Raw genomic sequence first — 15,685 nt, 5'->3', positions numbered from 1 at the left:
TGAGTGATAAAATTTGTGTGAAAATAACAACCTTATAATCTAAATAATTGTTTCTCTCAATTATGTTTATGCTTATCATTGCCAAAACTAGACTTTCATTTTAAAGGAAACAAGTACTCACTCTCTATTAAAAGTCATTCATTCTGCATGAGCACGAGCTTCATTATGAACCTAGTTCATTCAACTAGGTTGAGAGTGTTACTTGTTATAAAGGAACTTTCATATTGACTGTACAGTGGATCTCACATAAAGACTTTCAGAAAGTGATAGAAGCATCAGCTTGGAAGCCAGGAGGTCCTCGTCCTGGCTCTGTAGTAACCCATGTGACCTTGAGCAAGACCTTGGATCTCTCTGTACCACAGTCTCCCCACTGGTAAAACAGTAGATGTGGACCCGGTAACCATTATGATTTGCCTCTCATGATGTGCTCTTGTTAAATGAAGTACTACTGTAACACCCTGCTCTGCTCTGGTGACACATCAGTGGCTTCTCTTATGTGCAGACTGCAGCGAGAATCTCTTCCACTGTCACACGGGCAAGTGCCTTAATTACAGCCTCGTGTGTGATGGATACGATGACTGTGGGGACCTGAGTGATGAGCAGAACTGTGGTAAGTAGGCTTGTTTCCCTAAAGGTTTTCATTTAAAGTTACAGAAATGTATAATCCAGAACTCGTAGCTCTGGATTGTTGTTGTTAAGTGATTAGCAAATTAAGTTAGAAAATGATTGGTTTCTTAATTTTTAGAAAGAGTTCGTTTTCTTCAATTACTGGTCTCAGTCACGTCTTATGTGTAAATGTAATATTTCTCATATAGACTCATAATAAGGAGGTGCTTAAGAAGTGGAGTAGAAAGATGGGTTACAGTTGTTAATATGGTAATAATTTTTTCCTCCTTGAAAGTGTTCTATTTCTCTTTTTGGTTGGAAGCAATGGCTCATATTTAGATTTTGAGCTCTAGAGCAAAACTTGGCAGGCACATATTGTCATGTGTCTGATCCCCTCATTATATGCAACCAAGGACCCCTCCTTTATTTGATTGCCAAGCATTGCAGGGACAGCTTCTGCAGTGGTGATATATAGGGTTAGGACACGCACATTTATTTTATGTACAAAATCTGATCTGATCTTTTAAGAAAATGAACCTGCCTGCTACTTTTAAGTTTACACCTATAAACAACATCTTCCCAATTCCCCACCCCAGACCTTGGTAGCTACCATTCTACTCTTTGTTTTGTTTTGTTTTGTTTTGTTTTGTTTTTTTACAAATTCAGCTAAGATTCCACATAAAAGTGCTATCACACAGATATTTGTCTTTTACTTTGACTTACCTCACTTAGCATAAACACACAATGTTATATATCCACTACATCTTAATAAATAAAAGGATGAACCTACTATTTAAAGAGCTGTGTTCAGTTGTGAATGCCATCTCATGAATTAAAAGCAGCAAACTTCCTTTTCCTTATTTACCTTCTTGACTTTGTGGTTGACCTTTAGAATTTTTAAGTAGTGTATTATTATTTTTTTTAATTTTTATTTATTTATGATAGTCACACACACAGAGAGAGAGAGGCAGAGACACAGGCAGAGGGAGAAGCAGGCTCCATGCACCAGGAGCCCGACGTGGGATTCGATCCCGGGTCTCCAGGATCGCGCCCTGGGCCAAAGGCAGGTGCCAAACCGCTGCGCCACCCAGGGATCCCTAAGTAGTGTATTATTGAGTGACGTGAGGACTTTGTAATACGAACAAAAAGGCAGGCTAACAGGAGGAGATACCCTGGGCAAATAATGTGAAATAATATTCAGCATTAGAAAATGTTGAAGCAGGTGTTGGGGAAGGATCAGAGAAATGCCTTGGAGTGGCCAGTGTCAGAAGTGGCCCCATACTGGGAAACTAGATAGTTTCTAGAAGCAGCTGTCTAGCTGCCCCCTCACTACATCCATAAAAATATTGTTAATGTGCATATGTACAAATAATCCCACATGTTAGTAGGTAGATATGGATTCTCTTTGGGGACTGAGTAATCATGGGACAAATAATGAGAGGCAGTTTTGATTGTATATATCATAGAATTTAGAGTTGGAAGAGGCCTTACAGGTGATCTAATCCAAAACCTCCTTTTAGTAGTGAAATCACTGGAGAAAAGAGAAAGGGAAGTGTGGGGGATTGGGTGGAGGGCTTGGGTGTAGCTTGGTAGTTGGACAGGTCAATGGAGAAGGCTAGGGTATAGTTACTGTGTGATCAAGAATGGTCTTACCACTCAACCTAATTCCTCTGAAGATGGTAGGATGTCACGAAATGTGCTCTTGGGGTGACTTTGCCCCTATGCACTGGTAATTATTTCCCTTAGGTCAGTCTTTGCCCCCAGCTGCCCATTGTTAGCAGGCTGAGCATGTGGTGGTTCTTCTGGTTTCTGCGCTGGCATCTGATCTATTATGTCTTTCTTCTTTTCCCTGCACTCCATCTTCCATACACCTTACTTTATTGATCAGTTTGTCCTTTCAGATCCATGGTTGCTCTATGAGTCTGTGTTAGTGGCAGTGGCACCGTTAACAGATACTCATAATAGTTCCCCAGTATTGAATCTGTCACCTGTGAATCCATATACTTCTTTTAAAGTGTTATTTATATTAAGGTTATTCCACTTCTCGTGGTAAAGAATACTATAGGTTCTGCTCTTTGTGAGAAGAAACATTGCTTGATTCCTTTTTTTTTTTTTTTTCTCCAGGAATGTATAGTTTGGGGAAGAGGTTAAATCCAGGCTAAAAAGAATCATGAAAAAAATATAAATATTCCGGATTTCTTACCCAGCAGTTTTTTTTTCCCATATGAATGTACATATTAAGATAGAAAGAATAGAAAATAGAAAGCAAAGCTAAGCATTGGGGAAAATGGAGATATTTGCCTTCCCAATTTTCCATAGAGAGGTGGTTACAATTCTTAGAAACATGGTAGCATGGTCACAAATACATCCAATCAGCTATCTACATTGTGAAATCTACACCGCAGTTCTGTTTATTTTAGCCACTGTACAAATCAAGTGTTTTCCATAAGGAAAGAAAACAACAAAACAAAACAAAACAAAAAACAGGAACTATGGGTCCTGAGAAAGCTGGCCACTTGTTACTCATCTGAAAAACAGACGGGTCTTACCCCACAGAGATAGTGGTCAGTGGGTCACGTGCTTGTGTAGGCGGTGGCATTTTAACTGTGCCAGGCCCATCATAGAAAAACTATTAACGAAAAAAAAAAAAAGGAAAAAGAAAAAGTATTAACGATATTGGAACAATTGGAACAGACTCTGTTCACCTGGAGCTAGGAGTCATTCCATTCCAAGCGTTTGTCATGCTGATTTTCTACATCCCCACGAGTTTTTGTTTTCTCCAGATTGCAATCCCACAAAGGAGCATCGCTGTGGAGATGGGCGCTGCATCGCAATAGAGTGGGTGTGCGACGGTGACCATGACTGTGTGGATAAGTCTGACGAGGTCAATTGCTGTGAGTGCCCTGAGGATTTCCATTTGCTTGTTGTTTTTTTTTTTTTTTTTTCATTTTTACCCATTTAGACAAATAGACTATCCAGCATTCAAAGGGAAGGTCGTTATATTTTGAGTCTAATCTATAAAGATGATAATTCAGCAAAGTGATGACAATACCAATGTCATGTCTCTGGCTTGCACATGTCTCTCCCCAGCCCTCCAAGCTTAATTTGGCAGCTCTGGCCAAGCAGGTGTCTGTTTTCTCCATCGCTGGCCACGCAGCTCCTGTCTGCAATGGTGACCTTGTCAAAGGAGATGTTCTTCCCAAAGATTGAGGAATTTTTCCTGCCAACTGCATATGAGCAGTTAAGCTTCCCTGCATGAGGGTCCAAATATGTTCTCAGGCACCATTTGTGGGAGGACATGGAGAGAATTGCCAGAGAGAAGCAAGCTCTCATAGAGTTCATAGAGTTACACAGAGCCCACGATAATAATTATAACTTTATGGGCTGTTGTGTTTCTGGGTGAGTAAACAGTCTGGAATCTTGAAGCTAGGTGTTAAAAGAGAGCAATGTTGACCCGAAAGAGTTAATATGATGCATCTTACGCATGCTCAAACTCATTAAAGTTTTTATCCCATCCTTTACTGTCTAATAAAAATAGACAAAGTGGATTATTTAGTTTGCCTATAATTAAAAGCAAAAAAAGAAATCTGGCTTGCATGATTTCTGACATTAGAAAAGTCATCTAAATTAATTAACAAATGCAATGCCCAACTATCCCCTTCCCAAATTGAGTTGGAACTGGAAATATCACTTGAGTCTTGTTGGCGGACATAGTGGAACAGAGTGGGCTGCAGCTCCATGGATCTTGGGGAAGCTGGGCCTGGGGCTCACGTCCAAGGATTCGGGTGCTGACCCTTGGTTCAAGCATAGGGAGCGGTGACACGGCCAGTAACTCAGCGAAGGTTGAGGCCACATGATACAGGGGTTTCTGAGGCTCCAGGAGACAACAGGGATGCAATGTAGGCAACCTGGAGGAAGGCAGGTTAGTAACCAGGTGACCATCCTGACTGGCAGGTGTCCTAAGCAGGCGTTGACATCAGGGTGTTTCTTGTGTGCAGGGTCCTGAGTTCTTTGACACACGTCATTTTGTCGGCCCCTTAGATCAGGTTGGAATAAAGGGAAATCCTTGGGCATTTTCAGTAAGATGAGAGGAGACCAGGAGCTTGCCTTCCCATTCCGGCACCAGCTTTTAACAGTCTCGTAACTTTGAGACAACACGAACCTCTCCAGACTTCAGGGTCCTTGTTCTACAGCCTTGGCTCGTGCGCAGCGGCAAGCCCGTCCCAGGGCCTGAGGTCAGGTGCACACCCGCCTAGCACGTGGCTACCGAACCCCAAGCCTTTAACCCGTTGTGACCTCTGGGTGGTAGTGAAGCCACGATCGTGAGCCTCATTAGCACAATTTCTCACCGTGTCCTGATGGAGAAAAAGTTCGTTGTCAGTAAGCCGGGCGGAGTAAGGCAGGGAAGAGTCTAGAAAGAAAACCTGCTGTTCCCCAAACCGCTTGGCCTGAGGCAGATTCGTGGCTCGCTCCTTCGCGGACGGGACCCTGCAGACACTCGGGGCGCGTCACTTGGTGATGCTGGGCGGGCGTCGTGTCCCACCCGCGGACAGACGGACGGACGGACCCGGGCGGGGGACCGGGGGTGAGGGTGAGCGCCGCCGCCTTCCGCAGCCTGTCGCAGCCAGGGCCTGGCGGAGTGCCGCAGCGGGCAGTGCATCCCCAGCACGTTCCGGTGCGACGGCGACGAGGACTGCAGGGACGGCACGGACGAGGAAGACTGCGGCGCCGGTGAGTGTGCGGCCGCGGCTGGCGGAGCCGGGGCTCACAGGGGCCCGCAGGAGGCCTAACAGGTGCCGCCTGCGTGCACCTGCTTCGCGAGCCTATGTGGTGCACCTGCTTCCCTACACCCCCGTGGTGCACCTGCTTCCCCACCGTCTCCCCGCCCACCGTGGTGCACCTGCTTCCCGACCCCCCCGCCCCGTGGTGCACGTGCTTCCCAACCCTCCGCCCCCCCCCCCCCGTGGTGCACCTGCTTCCCCACCGTCTCCCCCCCCCCCACCGTGGTGCGTGTGCTTCCCCACCGTCTCCCCCCCCCCACCGTGGTGCACGTGCTTCCCCACCCCCCACCCCGTGATGCACGTGCTTCCCCACCGTCCCCCCATGCACGTGCTTCCCCACTGTCTCCCCCCCATGATGCACGTGCTTCCCCCCCGTCCCCCCCCGTGATGCACGTGCTTCCCCACCGTCTCCCCACCCCCCATGCACATGCTTCCCCACCGTCCGCCCCCTCCCCCCGTGGTGCATGTGGTCCCCGAGCCTCTCGCCCTGAGATGTCCTTCCGGGCGGGGGCTGAACCCTTGCGCAGCAGGGACCTTCAGGTCACTGTTGGGGCAAAGTGAGCAGGGTGGTGATGGGACAGCTGAATCCGGGGGACTCCCGTTGAATGAGATTAGGTTCCAGTTAGGAACTGGAGGAACTGGCTTCTGCAAGTAAACGTGAAAAGCTCCTAAAGTAACTGAGGTCAGAGAAGCTTGCCTTTCCTTCCATCCTTCCATCCTTTCATTCTTCCTTCCTTTCTGTTCAGCAGTGTCATTTTATTTTTTAAGTTTTTATTTAAATCCTAGTTGGTTAGTGTGCAGGCTAGTAACTGGCTTCGGGAGCAGAGGCTAGTGATTTAGTGGAGCCGTTTCATGCCTCGCATGACGGAGCCATTCGCTCCACCGCACTCGGAAAGGGGCGCTGGTGTCATCGGTGAAGCTCAAAAAGAAAAAGTAAGTCAAATACGTTGGTTTTTCAACAACATCTGTGTCAGAAAAGAAAGTTGCACGCTGATGGTTTGAAGCCCCACTTGGTGGAGAAGCATCTCTTGGCGCCGGGCTGGTAGGAGGCCCCGGGGACTTAAAAATCACTGCATTTGTTTATCAGCGACCTTGCCACCCACCAGTACGGCCTAGTCCTTAGGAAGGGGGTCGTGGGGCCCAGCTGCCCGGGGTCCAAGCACCAGCTCTGCTACCTTCTATCTGCTTGACTTGAGGCTGGTAACTGAACTCTGTTGTGTCTCAGTTTCTGTGCTGCAAACTCACAGGGTTGGCACAAGGTAAGTGTGAGCTATTACTACGTGGCTGTTGTGCAAAAACATGCCTTAATACAAAAAATATTTGTATCACAAATCAGCTACTGAGATTGGTCACCTGTAGCTAAATTAGTTTTGTCTTAATGAATACTGGTCATTGGAATAGCCTTAGTGAAAAAGCATTCCTGACCTAGAGGGAGACCCTTTTAATCACAGATTTAATACCTCAAACATCAGACGAGTGCTTCGTTTTACCAGTTTTAAAATTCAGAAGCAGATTCTTTTCTGGCCATGGGTTATTATGTGCATATCAGCCAAGCACCTCCTTTTGGGATTAAATTGTTCTTTCTACATAATTCGTCTCTGTTTGAGATAATTTTGGATTCTTCACTATGCAATGGTGAGATTTATAAATTATTTCCTTCAATGTGAGATGTAAGAAAGTCATATGATAAAGTGGATCAAAAGTAAAATTTTATCATCTATTACTTAATCTAATGAATTCAACTTAATAAATGTATTTATATGCCAATATGTGGTTAAGCACTGGGGATTTAGTGGCAAGCAAAAGAGCTGTTGGAGCTTCCAGACTCCTGGGGAAGATTGGCATGATACAAATAACCATGCAAGTCATTATCGAACTATGGAGTGGCATAGGCCATGAGGGAAAATTCAGGGAGCAATGTGCCATATATGGGATGCATGGCCTGGTACAGGGCCTCAGGGAAGGTTCTTTGAGGAAGAGATATTGGAGCTAAGATCTGAAGACTGAGTGGAGTTGACTCAACGAAGGAAAGTAGGCCTGGAAGAAAAAGCATTTCAGACACAGGGAACTGCTTGGTCAAAGGTCCCAGGGAGTAAAGGAGCAAGGCGTTATCATTCAGAGGGTACCCGGCTGAAGGGGAGGGTACTAACTTCAGAATATTGTCACCGGTGATCGCAGGCTGGCTGTGCTACAGAGGTTGGGGAGGGTAGTAGGAGCTACTCAAGACTGGGCCCTATGGGCCCTATTCACGATTCAGGACTTTACAGCCCTCAGGCGCTGCTCTCAGCCTTCCCGGTTAGCCTTTCTGAGGCTCTAGTGGTGCCAAACTGTGCCCTTCCCACTCCAGTCTTTGCATATTTTGCTGTCTGCTTGGGAAACCCATTTTACTTTCTTATGCCAACTTAACTCAACTGCCTTAAAAACTCCTTCGAGAAGCTTTTCCCTTACTATCCTAGTCTGCTGCTATTGCCTTACAGATACCTTCAGTGGCACAATGAATCACACAGCATTGTAAGGTTCTCTGTTCATGGCCATACCCCTAGTTGGAATATAAGCCATTTCACCTCTTTTATCTTTTAATGCTTCATGTCACATAAGTTTGTCCCATAGCAGGCACTCAATATCTGCTGAAAGAATGAATGTATGTTGTCTTATTAAATTTATTTAAGAAATGAAACTCATGGAAATTGGCCTGGCTTACCTTGCAAAGATGGTTTGACTCTGATGATATTAAAAAAAGAAAAAAAGAGTGGCATCTCTTTTCCTCAAGGCTATGATATATACTGTTGCACATTAATGGAAAGAGGTCAATATAATAAACACTGTGTCAGAATTATAGGTAAGAGTGATTATATGTATGTATATACACATACTGTCACTTACACTTAAAAACATCTTGCAAGATTTTCTAGACTCCAGATGACAAGTCTGAAAGTAATGGACTATAATGAGCAAGAGCTAGAAAGAGAATGAGCAGTGATTTATTACCTTATCCATTTAACCTACAAATGACCAGGAAATCAATGGGGAAAGCAGTTTCCTCTCTACATACCTTAAGGAAAAGCCATTAGGCTGACGCTACCGCTTTCATTCATTTGGAAACAAGAAACCCAATTCTCAGGTCATCGCAGCTAGGCCAGTGATACTTTCCAAGGACATAGAGAAAATATGGTTAGCAGCTGCATAGACTGGCACCATGACAAAGTATCCAAGGTGTATGGGTGTTGATGCCCTATTTATTTTTAGGGAAAACATTTTCCTTAGGGGGAAGACTAGAGTTGGGTGCAAATGAGTCCTTAAAATCATACCATTTGATATTCAAGATTCCAGGATCATTATGTTGGCCATTCTCTCCAGCCACTTAAATTTTATTTTGTAATCAAGTTTATTCACCCTGTATACATCAAACACTTTTTTTCTCCCCCATTGAAAGCAACAAGAGCCTGTTTCGTGGGATAGCTTGCCTCTCATTTCTTTGTTCCTGCGGAATCCTTTCGGAATAACTGTGTTGTATCTAGTTGCCAGGAAAATTAATGCAGAAAGTTACATGTTTAACCATGTGTTCAATATTTTTGGAGAAATTGGAAGGGAATTAAAGTTGTGTCATTCCTCTGCTCCACCAGACGTCCTTGATACTTTCAATCCTAGTGTAAGGAATTTACAGATGATGAAAGCAAATGTGCCTTTCCCCCCACCCCTTTGTAGGTCAGACTCCATGTCAAGAAGGTGACCAAAGATGCCTCTACAATTCCTGCCTTGATTCATGTGGTGGTAAGCTCTCTTTGTGACCCGAACCACAGTCTAAATAACTGTAGTAAGTACAGCAGCTGACAAGTGCAATCACTGTGTCAGGATATGCATTTAGCTTTTTTTTTCTTTTGAATTGACATTGAAATAAATGCTGAAGTCTGGATCCCTCCAGATGTGTGTGTGTGTGTACATATATATACACATATTTCTTTTTTCTTTTTTCAAGGTTGCATGTGGTAGCAGAAAAGAAACAAAATGGTCTCAGTTAACGTAAAACGAGAAACAAATGTGTCATTGTGAATGGCCTATAAATCCAGATGGCTTAATATCATTACCGTTCGTTTCAATTCAGCATCAGCTCCCATATATTACTTTCTTGGCTCCAACCATGAGCAGATGTTATCTTCTCTTTTAAGGCACGGCTTCAAAAATGGAGACTTTATGCCCAGGAGCAAATACAAAGTTCGTCTACACAGCCGCATCAAACGGTGGCAGTCCATCCTCCCAATAACATGTACTCTCACCTTTCCAGGAATTTTGCTGACCTGTCACAATCTTGTAGCTATTTGGGTAAATCGGCTCCCTCTAAATTAGCTTTCTGTAGGGGAATGACTGGGGAGGAGACGATGGGCAGGGATAGTAGTGGGCTATACGGGCTCTCGTGGGAAATTGAAACTGGATCAGAAAGCCCCGCAGGACTCTGATCTCTCTAGTGATGAGTCCTTACTTGGGGGCTGTGCTCTCATATTCGGCTCCCTTCTTTCACTTTTTGTCATTGATTTTTGGCCTCATCTTCAGCTCGGGGCTTGAGATTCAGAAGTAGGCCTGTCAGCTTTCAGTTAGTTGAAAGGCTGAAGGGTTAGGGTCCTGGTTTTACTTGGTGGCCTTTCTGCATCACAGTAGAGCTCCTAGGGACTGCTTCTGGAACCCCACGAGTGTGAGGGAGGCAGTCAGTGGAAAACCCAGATGGAGAAGAATTTTTTTTGCCTATTTTCATGAGGATTTAATAACTGTTTGGCTAACGGCACAATACCCAGCCCCTTTTCACTTCTAGATGAGAAAACAGTTGAGATAGAGACGTAAATCTGACCATCAAGGCATACTGCCATTTTATGCACTCTAAACTGATGTAAACGTGTGTGTGTATATGTGTGTGTGTGTGTGTGTGTGTGTTTTGGTTCTGTTGTTTCACTTTGCTTTATCCCCCCCAGTCTGCTCTGGAGCTTTTTCAGAAGTCTTTCTTTACCTCACCTTGAACTTGGCATGAGTAACTTTGAACAGTGACAAGGTCATCTCAAGGATACATGTTTATTATTAAGGTTTCAAGGGTCATCAGCATGGAATGGCACTTCATGTTAGATTTTTTTAAAAAAATGTTGAAAGAGCAGTGTTCGCCTGTGTGAGATTTGGGTGAGGAGTATCAGGTGTATGTTGTCCCATTTCCGGCATGTTTGAAATATGTCAAAATTTAGAAGTACGTTACACCTGTCAAGAAGAGAAGTGGAGAGAAGGGCACTGGGTAACCCTGGCTCATCTGGCTCATGTAGAGCGTGCGTACGACGTTCCAGGCTCTGGGAGGGGCACTGGGTACTTTAATGGCAAAGAAGGGAGACGTGATTTCTGCCTTCCTGGAGACAACTTTGCAGTGTGGGAGGACACACTGCCATCTTTCCATTCATGTCTTCTACATTAGTTTTCTCTTTAGGGTCTTTAAATGCACTCAGTGTCCCCAGCATCTCACTGTCTCTTCAGCTCCTTCATTTACCACAGATGTTCCTGCCTGGCTCTTTCCATATACACTCAGCAGACATTTGATCCTGTCCTCCTCTGAGTACCAGGCACTGGGCTAGTCACTGGTCCCTCACTCCTTCTGTGTTATTAAAAATAACTTCCAATCGAAAGTAAAGAAGTTTTTTCTCATGTTTCAAAGAGCTTCGTGGTGGTACTTGTTGTACTTGGTTGTCTGTAAAGTTGGACCCGTAGCATCTTCTCCCAGAAAACTTCATGCACTTGAAAATGTGAGGAATTATTTGAAGATCTTTACCACTGGAGAGGCTATTATTACTTAGATTCCGGGGTGCAACTACACAGCATTGTCCTTTTGGGGGGAGCCTAAAAACCACATCTCTGATGACAGGGTGTACTGATGGGCTTGAAGCATCATAGTATCCCCACATCCACTCATAACCCAGAATCGTTACCGTGTTTGTGCCCTGCTGGGAGGCGAAATAAGAACATGTCCTTGCCTGAGGGAGTGGGAGCAGGCATGTTATTTCCCTTCACTCGGGTGTGAGGGACGAACCCATCACTTCCACCTTGTAGTATGCAATCAGACAACGGGGGAACCCCGTGGAAAGAGCAGTTCCTGGGCATGTGTCTCTCCCCACCGCTCTGTGCCCATGATCGCCGTGGCTGTGTGAAGCCAGGGATGGCCATCATACCCCAAGGATTCTCAGGTTCCTCACAGTGTTTCATCAACTGTTATTTCTACATGTTTACCCTTGTTTTTTTTCCCCTCCAATATTGAGGAATTGGACAGTTTTGTTCTTTGAATAATTTCCTACCACCCTCTCAATGCACTGCTTTTCCTTGAGATCTCAAGGAACGACTAGTATAGGGGTGTGATAAAGGACCCAAACACCATAATGGTTAAGGACTTCGGTCCTTGCGAGCAAATGGTAGATGAGAGGAGTGATCTCTTTCTAAAAGCTTTCCCAACTAATGAGTGAGAAAGAAATGATTGAATTAGAATATTACCATTTGGTCACCATTTGGTAACCAGTTGTTTCCATTTGGTGGCATGAATTGGTGAATTAATGGGTCAAGGCATGGCGCATCTACAGCTGCTGACATCACAAAAAGAAAGAAATCGGATATACTTTGCCTTCTGATGGAAGAACACCGTAGCACCTATTGTCTTACCTAAGGGATGAGACTTAATGAACCTGCTAGATTCAGGGTAGGAAGGGTCGGGGAATATACCTCACTTCACCAAGAATGTGTAGTCAGCAAAATTCAAACCCTGGCACACTCTACAGTCAAATCCCTGGGTTCTTCAAGAGTTAAACATTAATTAAAAATAAAAGGATGGAGGGGGAATCCAGATTAAGAGACTTAGAAGATAAAACAAGTTCTAAAAAATGGTCAGGCCTTTAAACTATAGTATTCAGGGTACAGGGCACACTTAGGAAATAAAACTATAAAGAAGAGGGATGCCTGGGTGGCTCAGGGGTTAAGCGTTTCCCTTTGGCTCAGGTCGTGATCCAGGGGTCCTGGGATCGAGTCCCACGTTGGGCTCATCGCAGGGAGCCTGCTTCTCCCTCTCTCTCTGTGTCTCTCATGAATAAATAAGCTCTTTAAAAAAACTATGAAGAACAAGGAGGTGATAACTATGAAACTCAGTAGTTACTCCATGGAGAAAGGAGAAGACAGGGTACACGGAGGACCATCTGGGATGTCTGGCAAAGTTCAATTTCTCGATCTAGGTGATAGGTGGGTGTTCACCTTATAAACCTCATGAAACTATTGAAGATAATGATAAATATCATTAAGAAAAATATAGAATTTGAGGCAAAGATGAATCTTAGACTATTATATATGCCGATGGACGTTGAAAGCGACATTTCCTCATGTAAGTGACCACCATCTAACACAGGACTTCCAGTGGCTTCTGAGTACTGCATCATCATGGCAAGGACGTAACATCACTGAGTTAACAATCCCATCTTTAGGTTGAATTTAACCAACGTGGTTTTAGACTTTGAAAGTTGGGACATCATTAAGACTCCATTAGGATCCATTTTTTCAGCGGAATTTATTAAACCTCATCTGTGTTCAGGACAATGTGCTAAGCACAGCCTCAAACTTGTGTTGAAAACAGTAAAGAGCCTCATGTCTGTAACACGACTGCCCTCTCGTGGCGATTGTAAGTCAAGCTAGGGACCCGGTGAGTCCAAGTCTTAAGATAAAAAAGCTTATTGATCCTGTGAATCCTAGAACCTGCGGTTGACAGGTATTTTGAGAGTCTATCTTGCTTGACACTCCGCGAGAAATGCCTTGTGGAGGAATAAAACACGAGATTCGATCGCCCTTATCACATTCAGAAGAGATTTCCAGAATAATATAGGACCGTCCCTGCATCCCTTCATCTTCCTTGGCTCGGAAACACTGAAGGCTTATAGCACATCCCAAATCAAAAGCGATATGGTTTCCACATACCAAAGAGAACAAATATCCATGTGGTAGGTCTACTAATCATCTAAATAAATTATACCAATAAACAGTTAAAACTTGATAGGGTGGTAGAGGAAGAGAGAGAAGGGAAAGGCATATACAAGGGAAAAAAAAGACTACATCAAAAACCTCTGTGAATTATCTCATTTTTGGGTGAAATTAAATCAGGAAAAATATAGTTAGAGTGGCATCTACTGACTTACAAGACGGTCATGATGAATAACTGAGCAACAAAAGCAAGTTGAGGAGTGACAGGAATGGTACGACTCTACGTTGGCAGAGGAAGCAAACACAAATCTCCATCCGTGTGTAGACACACCTGGAGATGTGAGCCAGCGAGAGGCAGGGAAGGATTCGAAGCCAGTCTGTTGTTTTTGAGGGTAGGTGAGGGAAAGGGGGGCAGGGAGACGGTGGACTTTTGCTTTATGTGTCTGGCATTGTTTTTATTGTCATGAGGAATATGTATTTTTTTATGATGCAAAATCAAAATATTTAAATGTTACTCCTCTTTTGTAAGTCCGTGGACATGATAAGCTGAGCCAGCCCCACACCTCTGTGTGTGTTTTTCTTCTCTGCACCCTCTACTCATTCTCAGGATTATGCCAGCTTGACGGTGTTCCCTCTTTTCCAGTAAATGGAGACTCTAATTGCACTTTGTCAGGAGGGCTTTTAATCAGACTCCTCCTCGGGGGCGCCTGGATGCTCAGTTGGTGAGGGTCTGCCTTTGGCTCAGGCCACAATCTCGGGGTCCTGGATTAAGCCCCAAGTTGGGCCTCCTGCTCGGTGGGGAGCCTGCTTCTCCCTCTCCCTCTCTACTCTTTCTCTTTCCCTCTCTCTCAAATCAATAAATAAAAATAAAAATAAAAAATCAGACTCCTTACCAACATCATTTCCTCGAAGCCCTCAGATGCTTTAAATTGAGCAGTGGTTCCAAGCTGTTTTGCTGTTTCACCCCAGTCCTTATTACCAGTCTTTCTGCACGTATCTCACTTGTTGGCCAAATCATCGAGTTTCATTAAATAATGACTCTTGGTCAGGCCTGGAGTCCTCGGGGGGCCTGGGCAGATTGCCCAGCGCACGTGCTTGCCTCTCACCCCCCAGTGGGGCCCAGCTCCTGCAGGCAGAGAGGGAGCGGGGGGCTTTGCCAGGTTCTCCCCAAACCCCGCTGATCCTGGGAGGGCTTCCTGCGGCCCCTTCCACCTGGCCCTCTGGGCACTTGCCGTTTTCTTCATGCCGCTGTTCTGGCCTCGTGTCCTGCCACCGCTACCAGAAAAACCCATCTTTCTTCCGATAGAGACGGTGGCGTGCCTTAGCGTCCCTAGTGTGGCAGGGACTATGTTTTTCATTCTCTTTTACATTTTAGGTGCCCAGGAGAGCTCCTGACACCGCCCACACCCCCCATCCTTCCTGCCTCCGTGGGGCACTGTGCGAGGGACAGACTTTGAGATTGAGAAATCAAGTCTCATTTCTCAAAAATCTCTGAATTAGAGGCTCCTGGGTGGCTCAGTCAGTTAAACACCTGACTCTTGGTTTCGGCTCAGGTCATAAGATCGAGCCCCTCGTCTGGCTCTGTACTCAGCACAGAGTCTGCTTGAGGTTCTTTCCCCCTCCCTTTTCTTTTGCCCCTCCCTCTCTGCTCCCGCCCCCCCCCAATCAATAAATAAAATCTTTTTTAAAAAATCACTGAATTATGCGGAGGATGCAAGTGAGTAAAGCATACAGTGGAAGGCAATGTGTATGCTTAAGATGCTGTGGTGCTCAGCGGAGACTCCTGCTGGGAGGCAGAGGGGGAGGGTGGTTGGCCAGCCAGGAAGGCTTCCCAGAGGAGGTGTCTGTGCAGAGTCCTACAGGCCAAGGAGGCATTGGCCTGGTGAGAAGATGGGAAAGGATCATTCCAGGCAGCAGGTGCTACATGCCCCCGGCAGCTAGAACCACAACTGCATTTGAGGGGTGATTACAAGTATGTCAGGAGGAGGAGATAAGAGAAGAGCCAACAGGACCCACGGGGGCATGTCAATCTTAAAATATTTGTTGTCACCAAGGAAATACCGCTGATGAGATAGTCTTTGGTGCTGAGGGTGGGAAGTCAGGCTGAGGTTGACGTGTGAGACAGGTTGGATGCCAAGCTAACGGGTTGGTATTTTGTCTCATTAGCCATGGGTGCCTGATGAGAGCTCAGCCTCCTCTTGCCCTGAGATCGTGTAGCCTTATGTTGAAACCAACTGATCAACAGTCAAATGTAGAGAAGGAAATAATCTTGTCTATTTAACCAAATTCATTGATGTTTTTTTAAATGGCTGTGAAGATGAGGGGAT

The 15,685-nt window shown here is 45.1% G+C and overlaps 1 protein-coding gene across 1 annotated transcript in view; it reads left to right on the top strand.

The window, feature by feature from the left end:
- The window catches only part of CORIN (corin, serine peptidase), a 235,033-nt gene that overhangs the window by 163,466 nt on the left and 55,882 nt on the right, over nt 1-15,685 (top strand). Inside the window, 5 exon segments of the mRNA XM_035714411.2 lie at nt 503-610; nt 3,390-3,500; nt 5,221-5,337; nt 9,093-9,160; nt 9,162-9,201. Of these exon segments, the coding sequence (XP_035570304.2) occupies nt 503-610; nt 3,390-3,500; nt 5,221-5,337; nt 9,093-9,160; nt 9,162-9,201 (444 nt within the window).

This window comes from Canis lupus, chromosome 13 (genome assembly GCF_003254725.2).
Source record: "Canis lupus dingo isolate Sandy chromosome 13, ASM325472v2, whole genome shotgun sequence".
Classification (NCBI taxonomy): Eukaryota; Metazoa; Chordata; class Mammalia; order Carnivora; family Canidae; genus Canis; species Canis lupus.
This window is presented reverse-complemented; position numbering and strand designations above follow the sequence as displayed.